The sequence below is a fragment of the Helicoverpa armigera genome, chromosome 1 (assembly GCF_030705265.1).
Source record: "Helicoverpa armigera isolate CAAS_96S chromosome 1, ASM3070526v1, whole genome shotgun sequence".
NCBI lineage: Eukaryota > Metazoa > Arthropoda > Insecta > Lepidoptera > Noctuidae > Helicoverpa > Helicoverpa armigera.
In genome coordinates, this window is record NC_087120.1 from 9740521 (window position 1) to 9761003 (window position 20483).

The 20483-nt window shown below is 37.1% G+C and overlaps 3 protein-coding genes across 5 annotated transcripts in view; 2 read left to right on the top strand and 1 right to left on the bottom strand.

Moving 5' to 3' along the window:
* Positions 1-4563, top strand: part of LOC110374594 (dendritic arbor reduction protein 1) — a 60582-nt gene extending 56019 nt beyond the window's left edge. For all 3 annotated transcript variants that reach the window (XM_021332361.3, XM_021332360.3, XM_021332362.3), the window contains exon 8: positions 381-4563. The gene's annotated coding sequence lies outside the window, so the exon portion shown is untranslated. The remainder of the gene's footprint in view (positions 1-380) is intronic.
* A 1940-nt stretch (positions 4564-6503) lies between these two features.
* LOC110374611 (uncharacterized) lies at positions 6504-11231 on the top strand. The gene is made up of 7 exons (XM_021332399.3): positions 6504-6829; positions 7509-7661; positions 7880-8010; positions 8194-8449; positions 8636-8820; positions 9695-9896; positions 10558-11231. Exons 1-7 carry the CDS (start codon positions 6652-6654, stop codon positions 10677-10679), a joined length of 1227 nt encoding a protein of 408 aa, XP_021188074.3. The 5' UTR covers positions 6504-6651; the 3' UTR covers positions 10680-11231.
* A 423-nt stretch (positions 11232-11654) lies between these two features.
* Positions 11655-20231, bottom strand: LOC110374580 (prostaglandin E synthase 2). Its single transcript, XM_021332342.3, has 5 exons — positions 19809-20231; positions 14881-15090; positions 14492-14691; positions 13792-14004; positions 11655-13380 (listed from the first exon to the last, which is right to left on the bottom strand). Exons 1-5 carry the CDS (start codon positions 20082-20084, stop codon positions 13110-13112), a joined length of 1170 nt encoding a protein of 389 aa, XP_021188017.3. The 5' UTR covers positions 20085-20231; the 3' UTR covers positions 11655-13109.
* Between the last annotated feature and the right edge of the window lie 252 nt (positions 20232-20483).

The window sequence follows — 20483 nt, forward strand, 5'->3', positions numbered from 1 at the left end:
ACCTCTCCCTGTCCATCCATGCAAATTCATATTTTATACACTTTTAGTGAAATGTATTTCATCCTGCCTCATTAAAAGGCCTCACCACGAGAAAAAGTTGGAATCTCATTTTTTCTATCACTAACGCTACTTTACTATTTTCAAACTCCCTGTCATTCTTCATTTTGTACACTCTTGTTTCCCCACACATCCATCTAGACCCCTCTTATTGCTCCCTCTTTTTCAACACCAACACTGATCCATACAGAACGACTGGTGCATCTTAAACTTAATGCGCCTTTGGTACAGTTTGCTTAAAAAATCTGTTCTTTGACTCATGAAAAAATCTTCTCTTTGACTCATGGGTGTTTGTTTGTAACATAATGTTTTGTACTTTCCAGGAGGAGTGCAGTGAGAGCATCTTCCTGGAGTGTGACCTGGACGCCACCCTGATGGACACGTTCTACGGCGTGCTGTGACCGCCGCCGACACGCTTACTGTATATTTTGTAAAAGCGAACACAAACATCACCAGTGTTACATTCAACGACTACCAAGTTCCCAGTGAATGTAGAAAAATCTCTCAAAAAATATTTACTTAATAAATGGTACTTAATTTGAGCAAGTAATTAAGTACCGCGTAAACCATCAATTAACCATACGATTCTCACGTCATAAAGTCACAATACGTACAACACAACAGCATTACCAAGGAAATCGCTTTACATAATATATACCTTTTAATTGTAAATGACTCGATTAGTCATGATACAGATCCCAAAACACCCGTATATTATAGATAACTATATGATGTAAATTAAAAATGACAAATATTTTAATGGGGCAGGTTTTGCGACACCATTGCTACACTGTGCTGTTTAATTATATTCAGGTGCAGAAGTGAATTGTAAAAAATAAGTCATAATATGAATCCCCTACACTGAAGTCAATAGTGTCACACGTTAAGAGATACAGCACTCAATTCTCAAATCAATTCGGAAAGACGTCGTCACTGTATCAACTCGAGTCGTTTGGATTTAGCAGCACTTTCACACTGGCGGATTTTTTAAACCGATCACCTCGAAAAGTGTTGCATGTGTATATTCACTGTTGCGACAAACGGTTTTAAACGTCCTCTAAAACCAGTAGATGACAATTTTTGTTGGACATCCGTAGGTGTAACAATGTTTTCACACCACTAATAAATTCACTCGGTTCGTTTACGTATACGATGTAACTCGGTTTGTCCCTAGTGCTGAAAATCCGCAAGTGTGAAAAGGCTGTGACTATCGGCTGCCATCCAAGTCATCGATGATTTGAGTCTGACATAATCTGGTCGCTATTGTTTTAGTTTCCTTATGGATTACAACCAGTACTTAATCACTGATTAGTATTCAGACCTTTGCCTTAGGTGATTCGAAAAATATTATCTTCATTTTTATTTCACTCAGTAATTATTTTTTCTGTAGGTACCTACATTGTAAATTATCTGTAATAGTCCATTGAGGCAATATTTTATCTTAAATCCGTTACAAATGTTAAGGAAGATATAAATTCCTCAAAAGTTGCTCACTACAACAGCAATGGTGTCCATAGAAACACCGTGAATTAAGAGCTCTAAGTATTCATTAGATATGATTAGTTAATTTATCGTAAGTTAATCAATAAGAGAGCAAGGAATATCCAAGATATTATCTTTTAATATTATTGTCGCGTTAATATCAGTAAGTAGGTGTATGTTAGTATTAATGTACGGACGTTTGTTTCAATAGTACGAGCTAAGTTTCAGTTACGCCTGGCAATAATATTCAGGAATGAAACCTTGCCATATTAGGCTTAAAGCAACTATAAAATTTTAAATACCGGTAACGTACCTGCGAATTTTCTACAACCTCGTTCATACTCGTAAAAGGTATTTGTTAAAGGCAGAAGACGGCTCACGCACAACCTAAGGTCGTATTATTGAAACGTTCAAATTTTACACTTTCTAGTCTCGATTTATTAAAGTTTGTTTTTATTTTCACATTGTCATATCACCAACAGATTGCCATGACATTGTCCGGCAAAGAGAACCAACATGTTTCATCGTACAGACATGCGATAATATATATTTATTGTACTTTTTTATTATAATAACAGTTAAATATTATAGAAAATTAATGACGTAGCGAATAATATAATGTTAACTTATGTGTTACGAAGTGCTTTAGGCAATCTAGTGAGGAATGTCTGGAACCAGCCTTATTGCCTCCGTCCAGTTAGTGCGCGAGCCGCACGTTCACACTTTTATATCTATATCTTTAAATATTTACTATAAACGCAATTGCCATCTTAAATAGTCACTAGTATTTTGTGCTACTGTAAGTTATACTTACCTAATTACGTATTTTCAAATGTAGAATTTAATTAATATTAACGTCTAACATTTGCAGAGATACCTATAGTTTCATTTTAATATCGCTTCTTGCCTCTGTACTTATAGTTCGTATTGTATGAGCCCAGCCTGTAAATATTCATAACGTTTCTACCCTAACTTGAATGAAATGCTTTTATTACAATACAATGTATTCGCCGTTTACATTAATCCCTTCCTCGTAAGCTTCGGCATCAAAATTTAGCAAGAATACTGATAACTGCAAACGAACGCTAGAGTTCTAAAAGGTCTATGTTACGAGAAAAAATTGCTGCATGCTTTCGTAAATTCAGTAAGTAATTATTAATTTTCTTTTTCATATAAAAACTAGGAAGCGATTTTGCAGTTTTCAGTAGTTCCCCAGTATGACCAAGATATTATAAATGTACTAAATTATTACAACAGATGAGCTTGTAATCCGCGTGTGTACGCGACCCAGCCATAAGGAATGTAGACGCACTGTAATCTTGCCACTGTTTCTTGCATTTAGTTTTATGTGTACCTATCCTGCGCAAAGCCGCAATCTCTTTTTCTGTGTAGATGAAAATGGAACCAAAAGGTATATTTTGTGCTATAATTTATTTTTTGACCATCAATCTTGTTGTGAACTCACAAAGCAGCCTGATTGTCGTGTAAGGATAACCTCTAGTCTGAAGTGTAGATGTTTCGCGAGGAACTATGTAAATAGACTAGAGAATGACTTCAACAGTCATCACGCCTTTGAAACGTTACAAAATTAAATGAGGCCTTAAATTTAATGACTTAATTTACGGGAATAGATAATAATTGTAATATTATAAAGAACTATCGTTCTGTTAAGGCAGTTTTGAAATCAGGTGTTGTAGTGACACGACGTCGTCTATTATGACCAAGTAATTGCCATAAACATGTCGGTAGATGCCATATTTTTAAATAAAACCTTAATTTTAGTTATTGTGAAAAATACGTAGTAGGTACTAAGCTCGTCTTCTGTATAAAATCGTACCTCACTACTTGTGTTCTAGCTTCTTCCATACAGACAGACTACAGTTTCAGTTACTGTCATATGAATACGTTTGTATCTTTTTCTTCACGTGTAATGTTTATTTTTAAGTGCATAGTTAAGTATGTTGACTAAGTCACAAGATAATTTATTACCAATGACGTGTTTTTAAATTCTTTTTATATACCTATTTTTTATAGTTGAGTGTAAAAAGTTGAGATATATTATGTTGAGGAAATAGATATGGATTTTAATGTGTTTAAAAATATATAGTTTGTAGATTTTGCCAGAAGTGTGATTTACTAACATTTTGTTATTTGCCACTTTACTGTCGAAGTTAATTTGTTCACTGCCCTGGACTAAAGTGTTTATCACCCTCCCAAAACCACACCACCGATACCCATCCAGTACAATGTCTTCTATATTAAGTGTTGATCACTGTTTGAAACAATGCTCATTATTCGTAATAATTCTATTTTTGTTTTCTTATAAATACAAAAAAAATGTTACCCGATAGAGAAAATTTCTTAATATTGTTTGTTTCAATCCATATTGTGTATCCAAATAATGTTAATAAATCTTAGTGTCGAGATCAATCACCTTTTATTCAATCAGTCAAAAATACAAGGTTTTTATATTGTTTTTTTATATATACAATAAACAACAATAAACCATAATTTTGAAGCAATTTCGACACAAAGTTTTGTGAGCAGAATTGGATTTCCATGATTTGAATTTATAAATCTGGGGTGATAGATATTGTAAGTCTGTATAATATAGCCGCCCACAAAAATGTGCCTTTTGCCATAGACTGCATAAGTCGAATCGAACACATTCTGATGACAACTGTACCATTGATGTGTCTTATTAATGCTGTGATTTGAACATAAGCCTCCAAATATGTTTTTTTTGCCGTTCTTACACCTGTAATAATTCTCTAGATAGAAATGTATAATCAGAATAGCTAATTGTAAAATCATTTTCAAAAGATAAATTTGTCATCGAATTGTTTACTATTCTAAACTGTAAGATCAAAAATTTATGTGTAAAGTACTAACAATGGTACAATCAATTTCTAGTGATGTCTTATTTCCTGCTGTTAACCACCTTGTACCATACCATTTCCACGAGAAGTAACGGATGTTACTCAACCTTTACATTTCAGAACAAATTAAATTTAGTCACATTTATTGTTGTTTCTTTTTGTATTATTCACATTAGTACCTCCCTTTTAAACCCTCACTTTTTAGTCATACAGAGCTCATAACTAAGTCACAGCCGCGCGGATGGGTCGACCATAAGGTTAAGAAACGCGTGGCACGGTTTGTCTGCAGATGGATGACCATGTCACAACGAGGTCTTCCCAGTTTGGGATGGTTCTATAAACTGTAGGTCCTGGCTGTCATAAGAACATCTTTGGTAGACGTACCGACCAGCGACTACCGAGTAGACCGAAGCCAGAAAGTCTGACAATCAGGGGTTACCCAGGTAACTGGGTTGAGGAGGTCAGGTAGGCAGTCGCTCCTTGTAAAGCACTCAAAGGCATTCGGTTACGGTGGAGGCAGATTCCATCATAATCGGGAAAAGACAGACTCATCAACAGTGAGGTAAATGGCGACGATAGACCACCTAAACCTCCTGCAGGTTGTTCTACATTTCCTATGAAACCTAAACCAAATACTGATTAAGGCATTATCCTATTTTGGAACTCGGAAAACTCGTTTACTTATCGTGTCAAGCTTCAAAGCCAGTTTTTTACACGCACAAATTATTTAACGCTTAAATAAGGATAGCCCATATTTGGTAGTATTAAATTATAGATAGCGGTATCGAAATTGGACATTATTTTCTCCACTTTTGCGTGAAGGACCATGTATAGATATCGTATATATGTAGACATATTATCAATACCTACCTTTATGGTTTCTAAGCAAGAAAACATTAATACAAGTTTCCAGTCAAAGTCAATGTCCATACGTGTTTTATTCTAAACTACAGTAAAACGATTATTTTACCTTAACATTAATGGGTAGTACGACATACCGTGTAAGACATAAGTGTAGAAAGCTCTGGGTCACCCAGCATTTTATATTTCAACTGGTACTTTTATGACTTAATTTATCTTATCAAAACAAATACATTTGCAAAAACAATATAGACGTCTCTAAGATGAATTTGCCACCTGGATACGACTGTTAGGAACATACGCGAAGTAAAGAAGATCAGATACTAACTTCACATCATTTAAGATTAAAACATTACAATGATCCGGAAAACTGCTGTAAGTACCTACTAAGAAAAAACGTTTAGCATGTAAGTTGGCTAAGAACTGCAAAGTGAAGCCATCAAGCGAAAGTGAGAATAACAGAAATGCCACAAAATGGAAATACAGCATGAATGGACTTGGGACAAGTAATTACATTCCAAATGAGCTTGCATTCAAGCCATTTCGCTCCACGTTTGTCGGTAGGTATTGTCTAGAAAAACTGTGCACTCTGAATAACAATTAGGTAACCTGGAATTATGCCTCCACGTAACATTTATGCACATTTTAATTATAAAACATTGAAAATCTCCAAATACTTGGCGCAGGTTTTGTAGAATTCTACCCAAAAAACTAACACCTATCCTATCGATCCGATTTCCGTTTTCCGTTAGACCCGGAATTGTATCCGAGCAGTCATAGCCGCCGTTCTCGAGAAATGAATGAGGCAGCAAATACTTAGAAACTGAGATTATGTTTGCCAAAATATGTAATGAAACAAGATTGCAAATAGGGAAAATTATCACTGTTTAGGGCAATGCTTCGAGTTCAGCCTGCAGAGGTGCCGAAGACATTGTCGCACTTTTGAGAGTTGTTTTATTGTTCTCAATTCAAGAGAAACCCTAAAATAGTTTTTATTATCAATACATTAAACAGGCGTTTGCACTATTTTTATAAGTAGGTCACGTAACACATAATTCAAGTAAGTACTCACAACCCAGTAAACGTTAACCTAAATCTTCCTAATACTTCCACTCGCGCCGTCATATTAACACACCGTCACTAACTGAAAAACGGTAACATCCCTAACAGCTTGTTCAAACATACAACCGTTATCACCCACTTTATTTATAGATGATTGACATCTCTCTTCGCATTTCGCTACCATTTCTATTGAGATTAGGACCAGTGACGCGGATACCCTAACTCAGTGCTTACAAATGACCGAGACATTCGTTTAGCCAGTTACCTAGTTTACTTGCAGAGCTCGCTGAGAGCATCAGAATTTGTAAGAATGGGATCGACGCAATGGTGGATGGTTTTAACGTTGGTGGTAGTTGCAGCAGCCACAAGCATCAACAGATTCGACCAGGACGAGTTTGAACCGGATGACGAGTTCGATGGCTTCGATGAATACGACCAGCTCGAAAACAATAACCTGACTGAAACTGGTGGGAGGAAAGGAAAAATATGTAAGTTATTGCACGTAACTTTTTAACAACAGACCTTGTCCTAGGTTTACAATTCACAATGCTCTGCGCACAGCGAATATTTTAACAACCTAAATCACAATTCTAAAGCCGATGCAAAAAAAATCCCTCTCGCATTAAATAAAAAAATTGTAAAGCTTCGCGATCCCTTTTGGCCTTAATAGCGATCGAAACTTAAATTGAAAGTCTTGCATAGGGTATATCTTGCTATACCCATAAATTCTTCAGTCTTCGGGGCTAGAAGGTTCTAGGACCCTGTTCACGATGTCACACCTATCTTTCTTAATTATGTTTGTGTCTTCTTTTTATAGGAGTATTTAAAAATGTAATAAGATTTTTACATACAGTTTCAACTATCCTTATTTATCAAGTAAATCGAATCTAGTATAGTGGGCAAGGTGGGCATGCCCACAACCTAGTTACACCTAGTACTTGTAACATCATACTTATTTCTGCTTTTTATGTACTCACCTTAAATACTCTCTTGTGTACTCCTCTAGGCACTTCCTATGTATGTACTACCCTAATGTAGTCTAATCTAACGGGTGAATGTGCGCCGGATCAGCCCCTGGTCGCTTAATATTTTAAGGACTGATGACAGCCAATGCCATTGCAACTACCCAACGGGTTGTAACTATACTTACACATCCTACCTTTGCAGTGTTCCCGTTTGTCAGCATCGTGCGGTTCGCGAACACGGAGTGCTCGACTACCAACTCCATGAACGGCACGTGTCTGGCGCGCAGGGAATGCAACAATCTTAACGGTACCATCACGGGCACATGCGCTACACGCCGAGGACGCTGCTGCGTCGGTAAGTACAACCAACCTTTGATCACAAGTCACTAGATACCTAGGTACTTTTAGAAACTTTTAGCAGCGATATTTTTATTCAGCTCACCTATCTCGTAGACTGCTTCAAAATGATTCCATTAGCAAGTCAAGGAGACATACAAGTATTTTTAAGAGTTAGTCTGCCATAGACACTGCGGTGATGATAATCTTTTACATAATTTTACATTTGTATTCCAGTGTCTCGGACATGCGGTACCACGACTAATGTGAACAACACTTACTTCACGAGCCCAGGCTACCCCGCAGCGTACGCCGGCGGCCCAGCCTGCTCCATGATCGTGAACCGGTGTAATGCTAATATATGCCAGGTCAGTCCTATTCCTATCTAGCCCTTCACTTGTTAAAATCCTAATGATTACACCATTACCACCTACTTATCACAGTTTCAACAGTCCATCCACAGCCGAAAAGCTGGTTTTATTATTCAATCTTGCATACCTTAAATATTTTAAAGCGAATCATTCTGTAAATGTGATCACTTCTGTACCCAGCTGCGCATAGACTTCATGGACCTGGTCTTAGCACAACCTGACGGCGACGGAAACTGCGTGACGGACTCCATATCCATAACGGGCGGGAACACCATCGTGCCTCTGCTTTGCGGAGACCTGACGGGCCAGACTATCTTCGTGGACTTCAACGGGAACACTGCTATTACAATCATAGTCACTGCTACTTTGGCAACAACCTTCGCAAGAAGATGGAACATAAAATTGGTGCAGCTTGGATGTGACTGTCCAGGAATAGGTAACGAATTTTTCTAGTTAGGTATTTTTATCATGGCTTCAACTTCAGATTATTTTTTACAATATTTAAGTTGCACTATGTGGGTGCACTGCAGGGAATTTCGGCCACCTTCAAGAATCCATCTGAAAATATGCCTAGCGACCTAGCGTGCCGTGATTTGATATAAAGAGTAACATTTTTTTCCAGCACCAAACGGCTGCCTGCAGTACTACACGGGTGTAACTGGGACGATCAACAGCTTCAACTACGGGACAGCCGCGAACACGGTGCTCAGTGCCTCGCTGGTGACGGGCACCCGGCAGATCGTCAACTTGAACTACGGCATTTGCATCAGAATGGAAGCAGGATACTGTGCTATACAGTATGCACAGGTAATCTATCACACTATTGTATTGGAGCTTGTTTTCATATTTTAATTTAATTCTTGTAATTTCATCCTCATGCCTATAATTTAAAATCAACGGAAATCTTATCATAGAATTCGTTTCGGAGAATACAATTATGAGATAAGTTCTGTGTCCCTGAACATTTTTTTTTAGCCTTACAATCATACATAAAAGTCTTTGAAAGGCGCACCTTAGGATCAGAGCCTGTCGGGGCTGACGGGATCATTCGAAAGAGTTACCGCGACCCTGGATCGTGTACAGCTGCAGAACATGGATGAAAGTTTTGAGTCAGTTCGAATCTCACACTGAACCATTCTTCACCCACAGCGGAAGGAATAAATTGATAATAACACAAAACTGGCTCGCTAAAAGTAACGCAGTCACAGCAAATATAGCAATTATATAAAATAGATAAGACAAGCTAAGTCTGATATTGTAACTGATAAATGACGCACGTGCGCCTTGGCTCTAACAATAGGTATGTGGCCGTAAAACAAAATATAGGTACATACATATAAGTACTTAATCGTACTCTGATAGGAAAAGTAGGAGAATGGCTAGAAAAAATACAAAACTACTAAAGACTGAGAGCGAGTGACAATCTTCCAAAACCATCATCAATCACTTCGTAATAGGTACCTACCAAAAGTTCCCAAACGCTGTAGTATAAATGCTCATAAATACAGCCTTTTTATATACGACTCTCCAAGTTAGAAACCGAGCAGTGATAAACGACAAAAAAATGTTATAATAACTTGGACTTATGTGTACATATATTGGGCGAATCGCAGGTATTGTCCTATAAGGTGAAGAACCGATTTGCAGTCAATTCTGGTTACTTTTCACCTATCTGTTCCAGGTGGCCAATGACGCGTTCTCATTCACGGTGACGGGTGATGTGGAGGGCGCAGACAACACGGTCCTGGGCACAGCTCTTGGAGCCGTCAACAACGGCAACTGTCTCACTGACTTCGTGGTCATCCCCAACCCTACTGTGGCAGCCACTGGCGTGGCCGTCGGCACTGATCGCTTCTGCGGCATCGGTTTCGTTACCGTTCAAAGTAAGATTTTAAGACCTACTTATAGCCCAAGAGCCAGCGACAGTCAGACCTTCGTTATTTTATAAAAGCTGAAAAGCAATCGTCAGTTAAACTTTGTAGTAGTATTTCATTCATACCTACTACATGGTATATGCACACACACAGCTTCAGCCTTTATATCCACTCGATCTATTAGATACTCGTACTTCTCCATGAACATTCGATGATCCCTGTTATAACTTTTAAAATTGATAGTTAGTGATTTTTACACTTTACTACAAAACTCCTTAACTTTCCTTGCTCGAGGATTTCGTACTGAAAACTCTAACAGGCAATGTAGGCACAATCTTGAAATATCGCTGAAACATTCAGAATACGCGGACGAACAGGTATGACGTATCTTAGACATTGAATATGGTTAAGACAATGATGTTTTTGAAAGCAATATTAAGAACAGCTCATTCTTCTCGAATTATCAGAACTAGTAAATCAAGAAATTGTGGAGAAAATCCTCTTTTGTCCTGTGTAATTCAAGTTTTTTTTTTGTTTAAAGTTAATGCGAACAATAAAAGCTAGATTGGCTTTGGTATTGTATTTTTGGGGCATGCATTAAGTTTTGCAAATAATATAGCACAAAAAAATAAAATTAAGAAGTTATTCTAAAGGTGATATATTGTTACAGGCGGCGCGAAGCCTTTCGTGCTGTACGTGGTCACGAACGCGAACGAAGGAGCGACGGCCGCGACTCCACCAGACATCGCCAACAGAGGCTTCTCTTTAACATACACTCAAATCGCCTGCTGAATCTCAATGGCCATTTCATCCTGCTGTCTTATTATAAAAAAAATTACAACAAGAAATATTTATGACATACTAGCTGATCCCGCGAACTTAGCATCATTTAAACCTTCCCTGGACATCTACAAACATTTAAAAAAGCTAAATCGATCCAGCCATACTCCAGTTTTAGTCAGACTAACGAACTGCAATTAATTTTTATATATAAGAAGAAGATATATTACTGTTGAGACTTTGTCTCTCCATGTGGAAATTAATCGAAATATATGATAAGCTTAGGTTATGTTTTTATACTCATAAGATGAATTTTTAAATTAGTTTATTTATAAAAGGGTTGGGTTTTTGTATAAGGCTGTTTAGATTTGAAAAGAAGACATTAACATGATTATTGCAATATGTATTATTATAGAAAATGTGTAACATCACATCATAACCAAGATATCAAATTAAAGCTCGAAAGTTATTGTTTTCTTTTCGAAATAACTAGTTATAATAGTGTTAGTCTACTACGATCATAGATATAAAATTATTTTACAATACAAATGAATAATGAGAAAACCCTTTTTTCATTCCGGTACACCAAAATCCCCATTAATAAAGTTTATTCTTGAAATGGACCATTCCGTGTTTAGCTAAACTAAAAATGTAAATCGTGTGTTGGTACATCGTTACATATGGGTGAGATCGGATATAAATAAACCGCTTCCCTCGTACCGATAGAGGTCAATTAACATTCTATACCTGTACGGCTATATCGGAACCCTCTCGTACCGGATAGGGATGCCGGAGACGAGAAAACGGAACGCATTTAAATTTTTAATATCTTTCTCGTGGCACGTAGGGAATTTCATTGAAGACCTAATAATGTGATCGATGAATTGATAATAATGATATAAAGTAACGAATATTCAAAAAAAAAACAAATTTGTAAGTTAAACCTCTGTTGAAATGTAAAACGTTGAGTTAAAATAAAAAAATGTAACAAATAAATAGTAATGTATTTAATAACAACTTTAACTAAATAATAAATCACATGTTAACATATTGCTCTGTACTCTTCTAAAAGGCTTATTTAAAACAGATAAAACTAACTGTCTACGTCACGTGTAATGGTGCTGATAGCTAATTAGGCTTTATTTACGACTTATTCATGTACCTTCTCATAACATAGCCATCAAAACAAATATCAATTTATAATACAATCCGTAAATAAACAGGATATGTAAACATAAAATTTTAATGACATGCAATAAAGATATCGAGAGCGAATTTTAGTGACAGGCAGTCATTAAATTAATTTATTCGCCTGTCTGTGAATCGAAATATGTAAATACTCATTCAATTTCATAACGTAAATAAAGGAACACTCTTAATGTCAAGTTGATGTTTTGCGTGGAGAGTTATGCAAGCACACGGGTGCTCGCGATATGAATGTATGCGAGTGTACTATAGCACTTTATATCGGGTCGGAATCGTCGCGGAACGGGCAAGGTCATGGAGGACTTTGTTTATTTATAACAATGAGGAAAACGCTGAAGCGGTGACCTACTTACTAGATAAATTCATGTTTTATACTCATGTTATCACTACACTAGTATGGCGTTTAACAATTGGTTAATAAATTCATATCTATAAGTTATTCAGCTAAGTATTTGGGCATAAAAAAGCAATAGCATAAACAATAATAAATAATCGCTGATATGCAAAAATAATGATGAGTTTTACATTCACTTATTTCGTTATAAAAGGGGTTGAGTTGAGTTATTGCAAACCCCGTTAATCACGTCCTGACTGAGCGAGCAGTCTTGGCATATCATTAAAACTAAATAAAAGATGCATTACAAGTATTAGGAACTAAATCATTGCCACTAGGTATCTAAATACGAATCGTTGAAAACTACGTATTTGTTATCAATCATCGCGAACATTATGTATATGTTACGTAATATAATGTGTGTCTGCAAAATATGCAGTGATTCTAGTCAATGTTATGAGAATTACGAACCGTACAAAATTTATCGGCACACACATCATAAACAAGTCTTTAAATTAATTAAACATTTATAACATTAGCAAATATCAACGAAACCGATAAGCATTTTGTGGCTTAAAGACAAATCTAATTTCACCGGTTTTAATGTCTCATAAAATCTTAGAAATTGCACTTCTTGATAATGCGTGTCCCCGTACCATACACGGTAATCAGGCGCTAGAACTTCTACGTATAAAGTTTATAAATAAAACTGGGTCCTTTATCACCCTGCCCTCATCGCGGGAAGCTCCAATAATCTCAAATAACATTACTAACTACACATAGAGTCTAATATTGCTGGGCTAAGTCTGACAGTTCCAAATGCAAAGAGGTTTGTTTCCAACGAAAAATACGACGAACGAAAGTTACGTATCAACACCAAGACACGAATAAATTGTCAATGTTCAAGCATGCGCGGCGCGGGCGATCGGTTTACCCTTTCTCCTTTGTATAGCGTTCTTAGTGTCGTAGTACCATTTTCCGATGGGTGTGTTGGTCTTTAGGTCCTGGAAGGCTGAGCAGCCTTCGATGCTGCTGAGAACTCCGTAGACCGAAACATCGGCAAGGTTGGGCTGGTCGCCGCCTAGGAACGGAGTACCCTTCTTCTGGACAGCGGCCATCCACTCGTTGGCAGCGTCGTAGAGGGACTCGCGAGGGTCGTCTTTGATCTTGTGCCTGTAAGTCGTTAAGTTGGAATTTAGGCACGCTATTCTACCTATCTGTTATTTTGTATTTTAGATATAGGATTTTGACTTTACTTGTAGGGTTCATGTCAACATTACAACAACAAACGAATAAATAGAATATTGGGAACGAACATAAGCGTATGTCACAAGAGAAGCCGGTATTTGTCATCATATTGATTGGGGCCGCGGGTGTCGACAACATAACAATGCTCGTACGAGCCGCTCGAGAAGATAATCCGCTTTATAAAATCTGAACGGATAATCCGCAGGTTTCACAGCGCTCAGCGTGTGCGGGAAGTAGATCACCTGGGACCGCGCTGGCGGAAGCTATTTCATTATATATATATTGTGTTATTGTGATATGCACTTGTATATCGAGAGGTTTGTGACTCTATGTTACCTGGTCTTCAGCCTTTTGGATATCATGAACATGGCGGCAGCGCCGATGTAGACCATTAGGGCGCACTCCCAAGCCGGGAACAGCTGCCTCCAGCCACCGGCCTGCTCGAACCACTGGAAGGTCTCGATCGCCTCGCCCGCTGTGCGGTACACATTCGGAGACAATGTATTCACTAGCACACGATCCGCCCACTGACGCCACTGACGCTCTTCACTGGAAGAACACGTTATTTTGAAACAACTAGCCTGCACATTTAATGTTCACTCTTTTGATTCTGCATAACGATTAATTTTTACTCTGCAAGTGCGATTAAAGGGGCTCGTCACATTTATCAAGGCGGAATCAGTTAACACCTTTCAAAAAAACCTTTATGTCTACGTAACAAGGGTGTTACTAATATAATTCGCATCGGTTCTGCTCGGACGACGCGTCGCAACGCCGGCCGACTACAAAACGAGCCGTTTGTACAGCTGATCTGCGATAAGTCGAGTAGTGTGAGATTCCGCATCGATAAATGTGGGGAGACCCCAACTGTGCACCCCGGTGGATTACGACCCCTTTCACGCTTGCGAGGCGCCCCTCGGACGTACGGGTTATTATCCTATGTCAGCTTGCTCAAGTTAATCGAACCTTCATTACACGGCTGTACTAATTTATACCAGAATAACTAAACTTAATAACATTTTTGAAGAGTACTTACGTTTCGCGAGTCTTCTCCCTTTCATCTACGTTAGCCTGGTGCATAATGAAGTATTTGTTGGCGATGTCGGTGGTATCTTTCCCTGAATCATTGACGAACTTCGTGACCGGGTAGAATTTAATGATCTCCCGTAATTCGGTCGACTTGTCTTTTAAGTACGTTTCAAGGACGGATATAATGGCTGTGCTGTCCAATAGTTGCTGGAAAAGGAAACATGCATTTAATCTAAGTTGATAAACATGAAGAAAATAAAAGACAATTCGCTATTGTAATCTCGCTGTGTTCTTGTTTAGAAGCTCAACAAAACGTAAACGTGAAAAAAACGTGCAGACGCACCCTTAGAACAATTCTCATTATTAGTCTTATGAAATGGTTAGAATGATGGGTACCTGGTATCCGCCATCGACTTTAGCGAGCACTATAGGCACTTTCTTGTATCCTGACCACTTGATGGCTTGTCGCAGCACCGCGTCCACCTCGACGATCTCGTAGCTGATGCCGCGCGAGTCCAGGAACGCGCGAACCTTGCAGCAGAACGGACATGTCTGGTATTGGAACAGGGTGAGCTGCAGGTTACTCGTATCCGCATCGTTCACTATCTACAAACAAAATATATCGCATCAATAAAATAGAACATATTCTCCATTATGTACATACATAAAACATTATTATTATAAGTACGTGATTTGATGAATTACCTAATACATCCGAGATTAGAATGAGTAGGAATACTAAAAAAACTTTCACAGCGACGCGCATTGGCAACGGCATAGGCTTTGCAAACATTAAACTGTTTAAATACCTATAGAAAGTCCAAATACAGCTCTGTGTCCTAACCTTACAAACATTAATACTTATTTCATCATCAATTTTGATACGAAAATGTTAAAACAAAAACCAAAAAATAATTAGCTTTTGAAATATTAAGGCTATCAGTAAAGGTTAGTAGATACGCCTTACGTAGATTGGTATTTTAGTTTAGCAAAGATATCAAAACGGTACCAAAAACAATATTATTACTTATGAATCGCAAACATTTTCAAGTTGATCAGTCATCTTTAAAGATATTCCCCATTTTAATTAATCTTTCGCATTTTGCAATCACGCCAGCAAAATAAATAATGTAAGCTAGATCATAGAGTTTATGTACCATCCGTTTTCTTTTTTTTATAAGCTGAGTTTCTGGGGGTTTTGAGCACAGACAATCATAACTAATGTTATTAATGGTTGAGGTGCGTTTGTTATTCAATGCTTTACTTTAAAAGGGTTTAAAAAAAATTGCTTTATATTTTTGCAGAATTAAGTCAAATCTAAATTATATAGGTACAGTAAACCGCACATCAGTGGTAACCATAAAATAAAATAAAAATAAACAACAAAGTATCATATCTACGTCTGTCTGTCGCGCTTTCACGCTAAAACTACTGAACCGATTCATAGAGCCTAAAGAAAGAACACGAGCTTCTTTTTAACCGAGTGCGGAAAGAAGTCTCTACTGTAACCGAAATCCGAGGTTTCATTCATTTGAGGCCTCAGAAACTACACTAATATACATATACTGATACAGTGAACCCCTTAACCCAATCATAGTGTATTAATATCGCGGGCAAACAGGTATAAGTAGTACCTACCAACAGTAGCATAGCATACTTTACAAAACACATCTCATTTAGATCCGCAATAAATCAAATCCGCATCTGTCGTAACAGCGGTGTCAGTGAAGTTCGCTTTGAATTGTGTGAACTGAAACGGTCGCTTGTTTGTAACATATCCCCGACTTTACATTTGTAAGGTGCTTCCGTAACAATCACGTAAGCAACTGTCGTAAGTTGCAAAAAGGTCTAAAAAAATACTATAAGCGACTTACGAGGGGGCAACGTTTATCGTAAGTTAATTACGACAGCTACTTTCGTGAGTAAAACTTAAAAGAGTAAAGGCGACCCATTAGAACGAAATCTAAAGATTAAAATTTGGTTTATTGCGATTCACAAATTTAGCGTCGCAGTATTTTTTGGCTTCTCTGAATAGCTGAATTTACGCCTTATAACAGTTTCCTCGCTAAGTATTTATTTTATAATTATTACAATCACAAAAAGGTAAGTAGGTGCCTATACTTACAAACCTAATCAAAAGATAGATCCTGTTTACATTTTGTAAGGAGTTTAAAAAAAGTTTATCAAAATGTACATAATAGAAGTCACACGAATACATCTCCTCAGATAATCTCATTTTCGAAACACCGCTAACTTAAATTCGGAAAGAAATTTTATAGAAGTATAAGTAAATGTCTCGAACAAAAGTACGAGCGGAGCCTAATTACTCTCTCAATGCTAATCGATCGCCACCATGTAAGAAGAAATTGAAAAATTTTGTACGAAATATAAAGACAGCTTCCCGGCATCGCGATAACACGAAGTCAACTAGGTCATATTACTAGAATTCAGTTTTACTGGTTTAAAAAAATATTTTAAAGTTACAAAAAAAAAATAGGGCACAAGAAACTAAAGTCTAGGGCATAAACATCAATTTCCGGTGTCCAGCATTAATTTACAATAGTTATGACACCTGTAAGACATAACATTGCATGAAATCAATAACACGATATTGCACATGCGTATCTGTGTAAGGAGCAGTAAATCACGCAATAAAATCCTGCCGGTGCAAATAAACAATATTTTAATGTAAGTATTCGTCGAAAATGAATCCTGAATACGACAGCCACCCAGAGAAGGACAAGTAACAACTCATTGGTAAGTACGAAGAAATTATCAACAAACTATTTAGTACCCAAATTACAATCTTCGACCTCCTGACCTTTTCCTGATTCTATTTATGGCGGGCGCAGCACAACTTTTTCTCCTAATATACTTCCTCATCTGACGTCATCTCACGACATGTAACATTCTGCCTGATCATCATCGCAGTCTTCAATAAATCGTAAATATATATATGTATAGATAATACTTGAATTGCGTCACAAATAGTAATTTAAAAATACCGTATCACGTAAGTAGGTACCCTAAGTTCGCGGACTAACACACCACCTACGATATATTCAATACACTTGTTGAATGCTCACATCTACTCATGTGTTTATAATTTGCCTTGTTTCGTATTCAGTCGCGTCGTCCTTGAACGTATCATGTATTTTGTTCACAACAAAATAATGTATTTAAAACCCATAATTTTGCTTAAGATAAATCATACCACTTCACATATATAATGCAGTGAAATATTTCTAGTATAAGAAATTGAATACCTCAAGCAAGTCATAACTGAACCTTCTGGCCCGAAGGTCCTTATTCTATAGAAACTTAAGCACTAACGCATAGGTGAAACCAGACTTTTTAGTTTTTCTGTAATGCATCTAACACTCCTTGCTCTCTGTTACCATAACATCAGCAATCTTATTGAAGACCTTTTACCCATAAATGATAAGGTATTTCTATGTAACACATACCGCTACAGGCCCCTTGTAAAATAAACTCAATATATGCCCCCGATCAACTGTAAATGGCTAAATCTTTGGCTAAACTTGCAACCCTCATTTATATAAATGGGTTTATTGCGAAACAAGTTGGAAATAATAACATTTTATAAGTCACCTCCGATATGTTTTATCTAGATACGGGCAGAAGTTCCCCTGGGACATGGGTGACGCAGCAATAAAACTGCTATTCATATTGTAACATGAAAGTATTATTGTATTAACTGACACGTCAGCTACTGGCCGTTCCGCCCAGTTTCAGCTGCATTCTGAGATTACCTATTTCCACAACTAGTTAATAATTTGTCCTTTCACACTCTATAAAAAAATCTTTTGCATACTAGCAACTTCTCGGCTAATGAATATTTGATTGTTTTATATGAACACACTATGGTAAATTCTATAGAAAACCAAGATGATGATACAAAACATGATAAATGAAGAAAAGATTGAAATTACAATCAGACACTTCATGGAAGTGGTACTAAGTATATCTTGACTGTGTTTCGGATGGCACGTTAAACTGTAGGTCCCGGCTGTCATTGAACATCCTTGGCAGTCGTTACGGGTAGTCAGAAGCCAGTACGTCTGACACCAGTCTAACCAAGAGGTATCAGGTTGCCCTGGTAATTGGGTTGAGGAGGTCAGATAGGCAGTCGCTTCTTGTAAAGCACTGGTACTCAGCTGAATCTGGTTAGACTGGAAGCCGACCCCAACATACTTTGGGAAAAGGCTCGGAGGATGATGACTTCATGGAAGTGGTTACTTTTTAGTATTTACGTCAGTCAAATTATAATTGTTTCACTGAGAGATATTTTAAGAGATAACAATGCCGTAGCTGTGAACTTAAGCAAATGGCTTGACACAAATGCTCCGGTATATCTTTCGTGGTAAATAATTATTCAATACTTTAGAAATATTTCTGGAAGGTTCTTATTATGCAAGTGTAAATGGGAAGCTTTTTGATTTCTCTCACATAAAAAATCAGGACACTTATTGGCCAAGACTTTTCATGCTGCTACATTTCAAAATGTTTTTTATACCAAGAACGTACGGGTACGTGATATGGTATTATGGTTAACTAGATGATTTTGCAAGAAATATATCTGCTTACACAATCTATTTTCACAAATAGTAACCATAGTAGTTTAGTTTAATGCCTACTTTTCTCCACATGAGTGAATGTTCAGTGATGCTGATGATTTAGAATAATAAAAATACCTTCACCATCCATCAATTATTTTTTTACTGTGAAAACTGAAATATTTATAACATAAATAACTATAACACAGTGATTTATTCAGTTTTTGTTCACCATCCAACATCTATTGAAATTAATGAAAACATTGTAGGGATTTGGGACATGAAATAGATAGTTTTTATCAATAGCATATTAATCAATACTGTTCCCTAAACAATAGTGTTCATTTTGAAATTAAGCTGACATTGCTAGAGATTCTAAGCATTTTCGTCATCATTCGTGTTAAAATCATAATAGCATGTTTGTAATTTATGCTAACTTGCAGACAATATTCAGAATTACTGTTGAGCAAAATACTTTATCATAATAGTTATACTTGTAGCCATAACCTATGTTTTCCTTCGTCACTTTTCTAGGTGTCTATGCTTGTCGAATTCGTCTTTGCAGGTTATCTATTTACTACGCACACTACTACGTATATATTATTGTTTTTATTCGCAAAAGGATTCACAATAAATTGTTAACAGATGTATAAATCTGAATCACAATAATCAACGCAGAGCTGCAGTGTTATGTAAAAGCTTAGGTTTGGATGAGAGAGGGAAAAAATATTCAAAACGATGGCTTACTCTGTAATGAGATTCATACTCAGGTGCTTCCTTGAGAAATGCGTACTCCTCATTCTCGCCTGGTACGAAAGTCTTTTTAACATTCACTTTATAGTGCGTGTAGCCCCCATATCCCGCGCCAAGAAGGACACCAATACTCGCACTCACGAGGGTTAACTTCGATGTCGATTTAGGAAGCCGGCTTTTAGTGGACAAAAAAATTTTCGACACATTTACATTCTCTCTAAGTGAAGGCAAGACCACTTTCTGTAATATTGTAAATGTCGGCCTCCACATTTTATTTCGAATTAATAAGATCACATGAAAACAAAGTACATAGGTGTGCTATAGTTACGTTACGATGCAATGTGTAAAATTATGTCGTCTCGTCTCGTCTGTCCCGTTTTGGCCTTGCGAACAACAGTCACGTCAAAGCCTCACTCGGTTCCACGGTTCTCATTGGATCTCTGCAACAGATGATAAATGAAAATCAAAGACAAAATTATTCGAATTGATTCTAAGTCGAGTAGAGATTTTAAAATCCCGCTTACTTCTGAATTCAGAAAATCGTTGCGGCTTTATGACGAAGCCTTATTGAATAAAGCACTTAAAATATCCTTTGAGCCATCCATCCTTCCTCTGATATTTTATTTCATTATTTGACTAAGTTTTTTAATAACATTTAAATAAAACTAA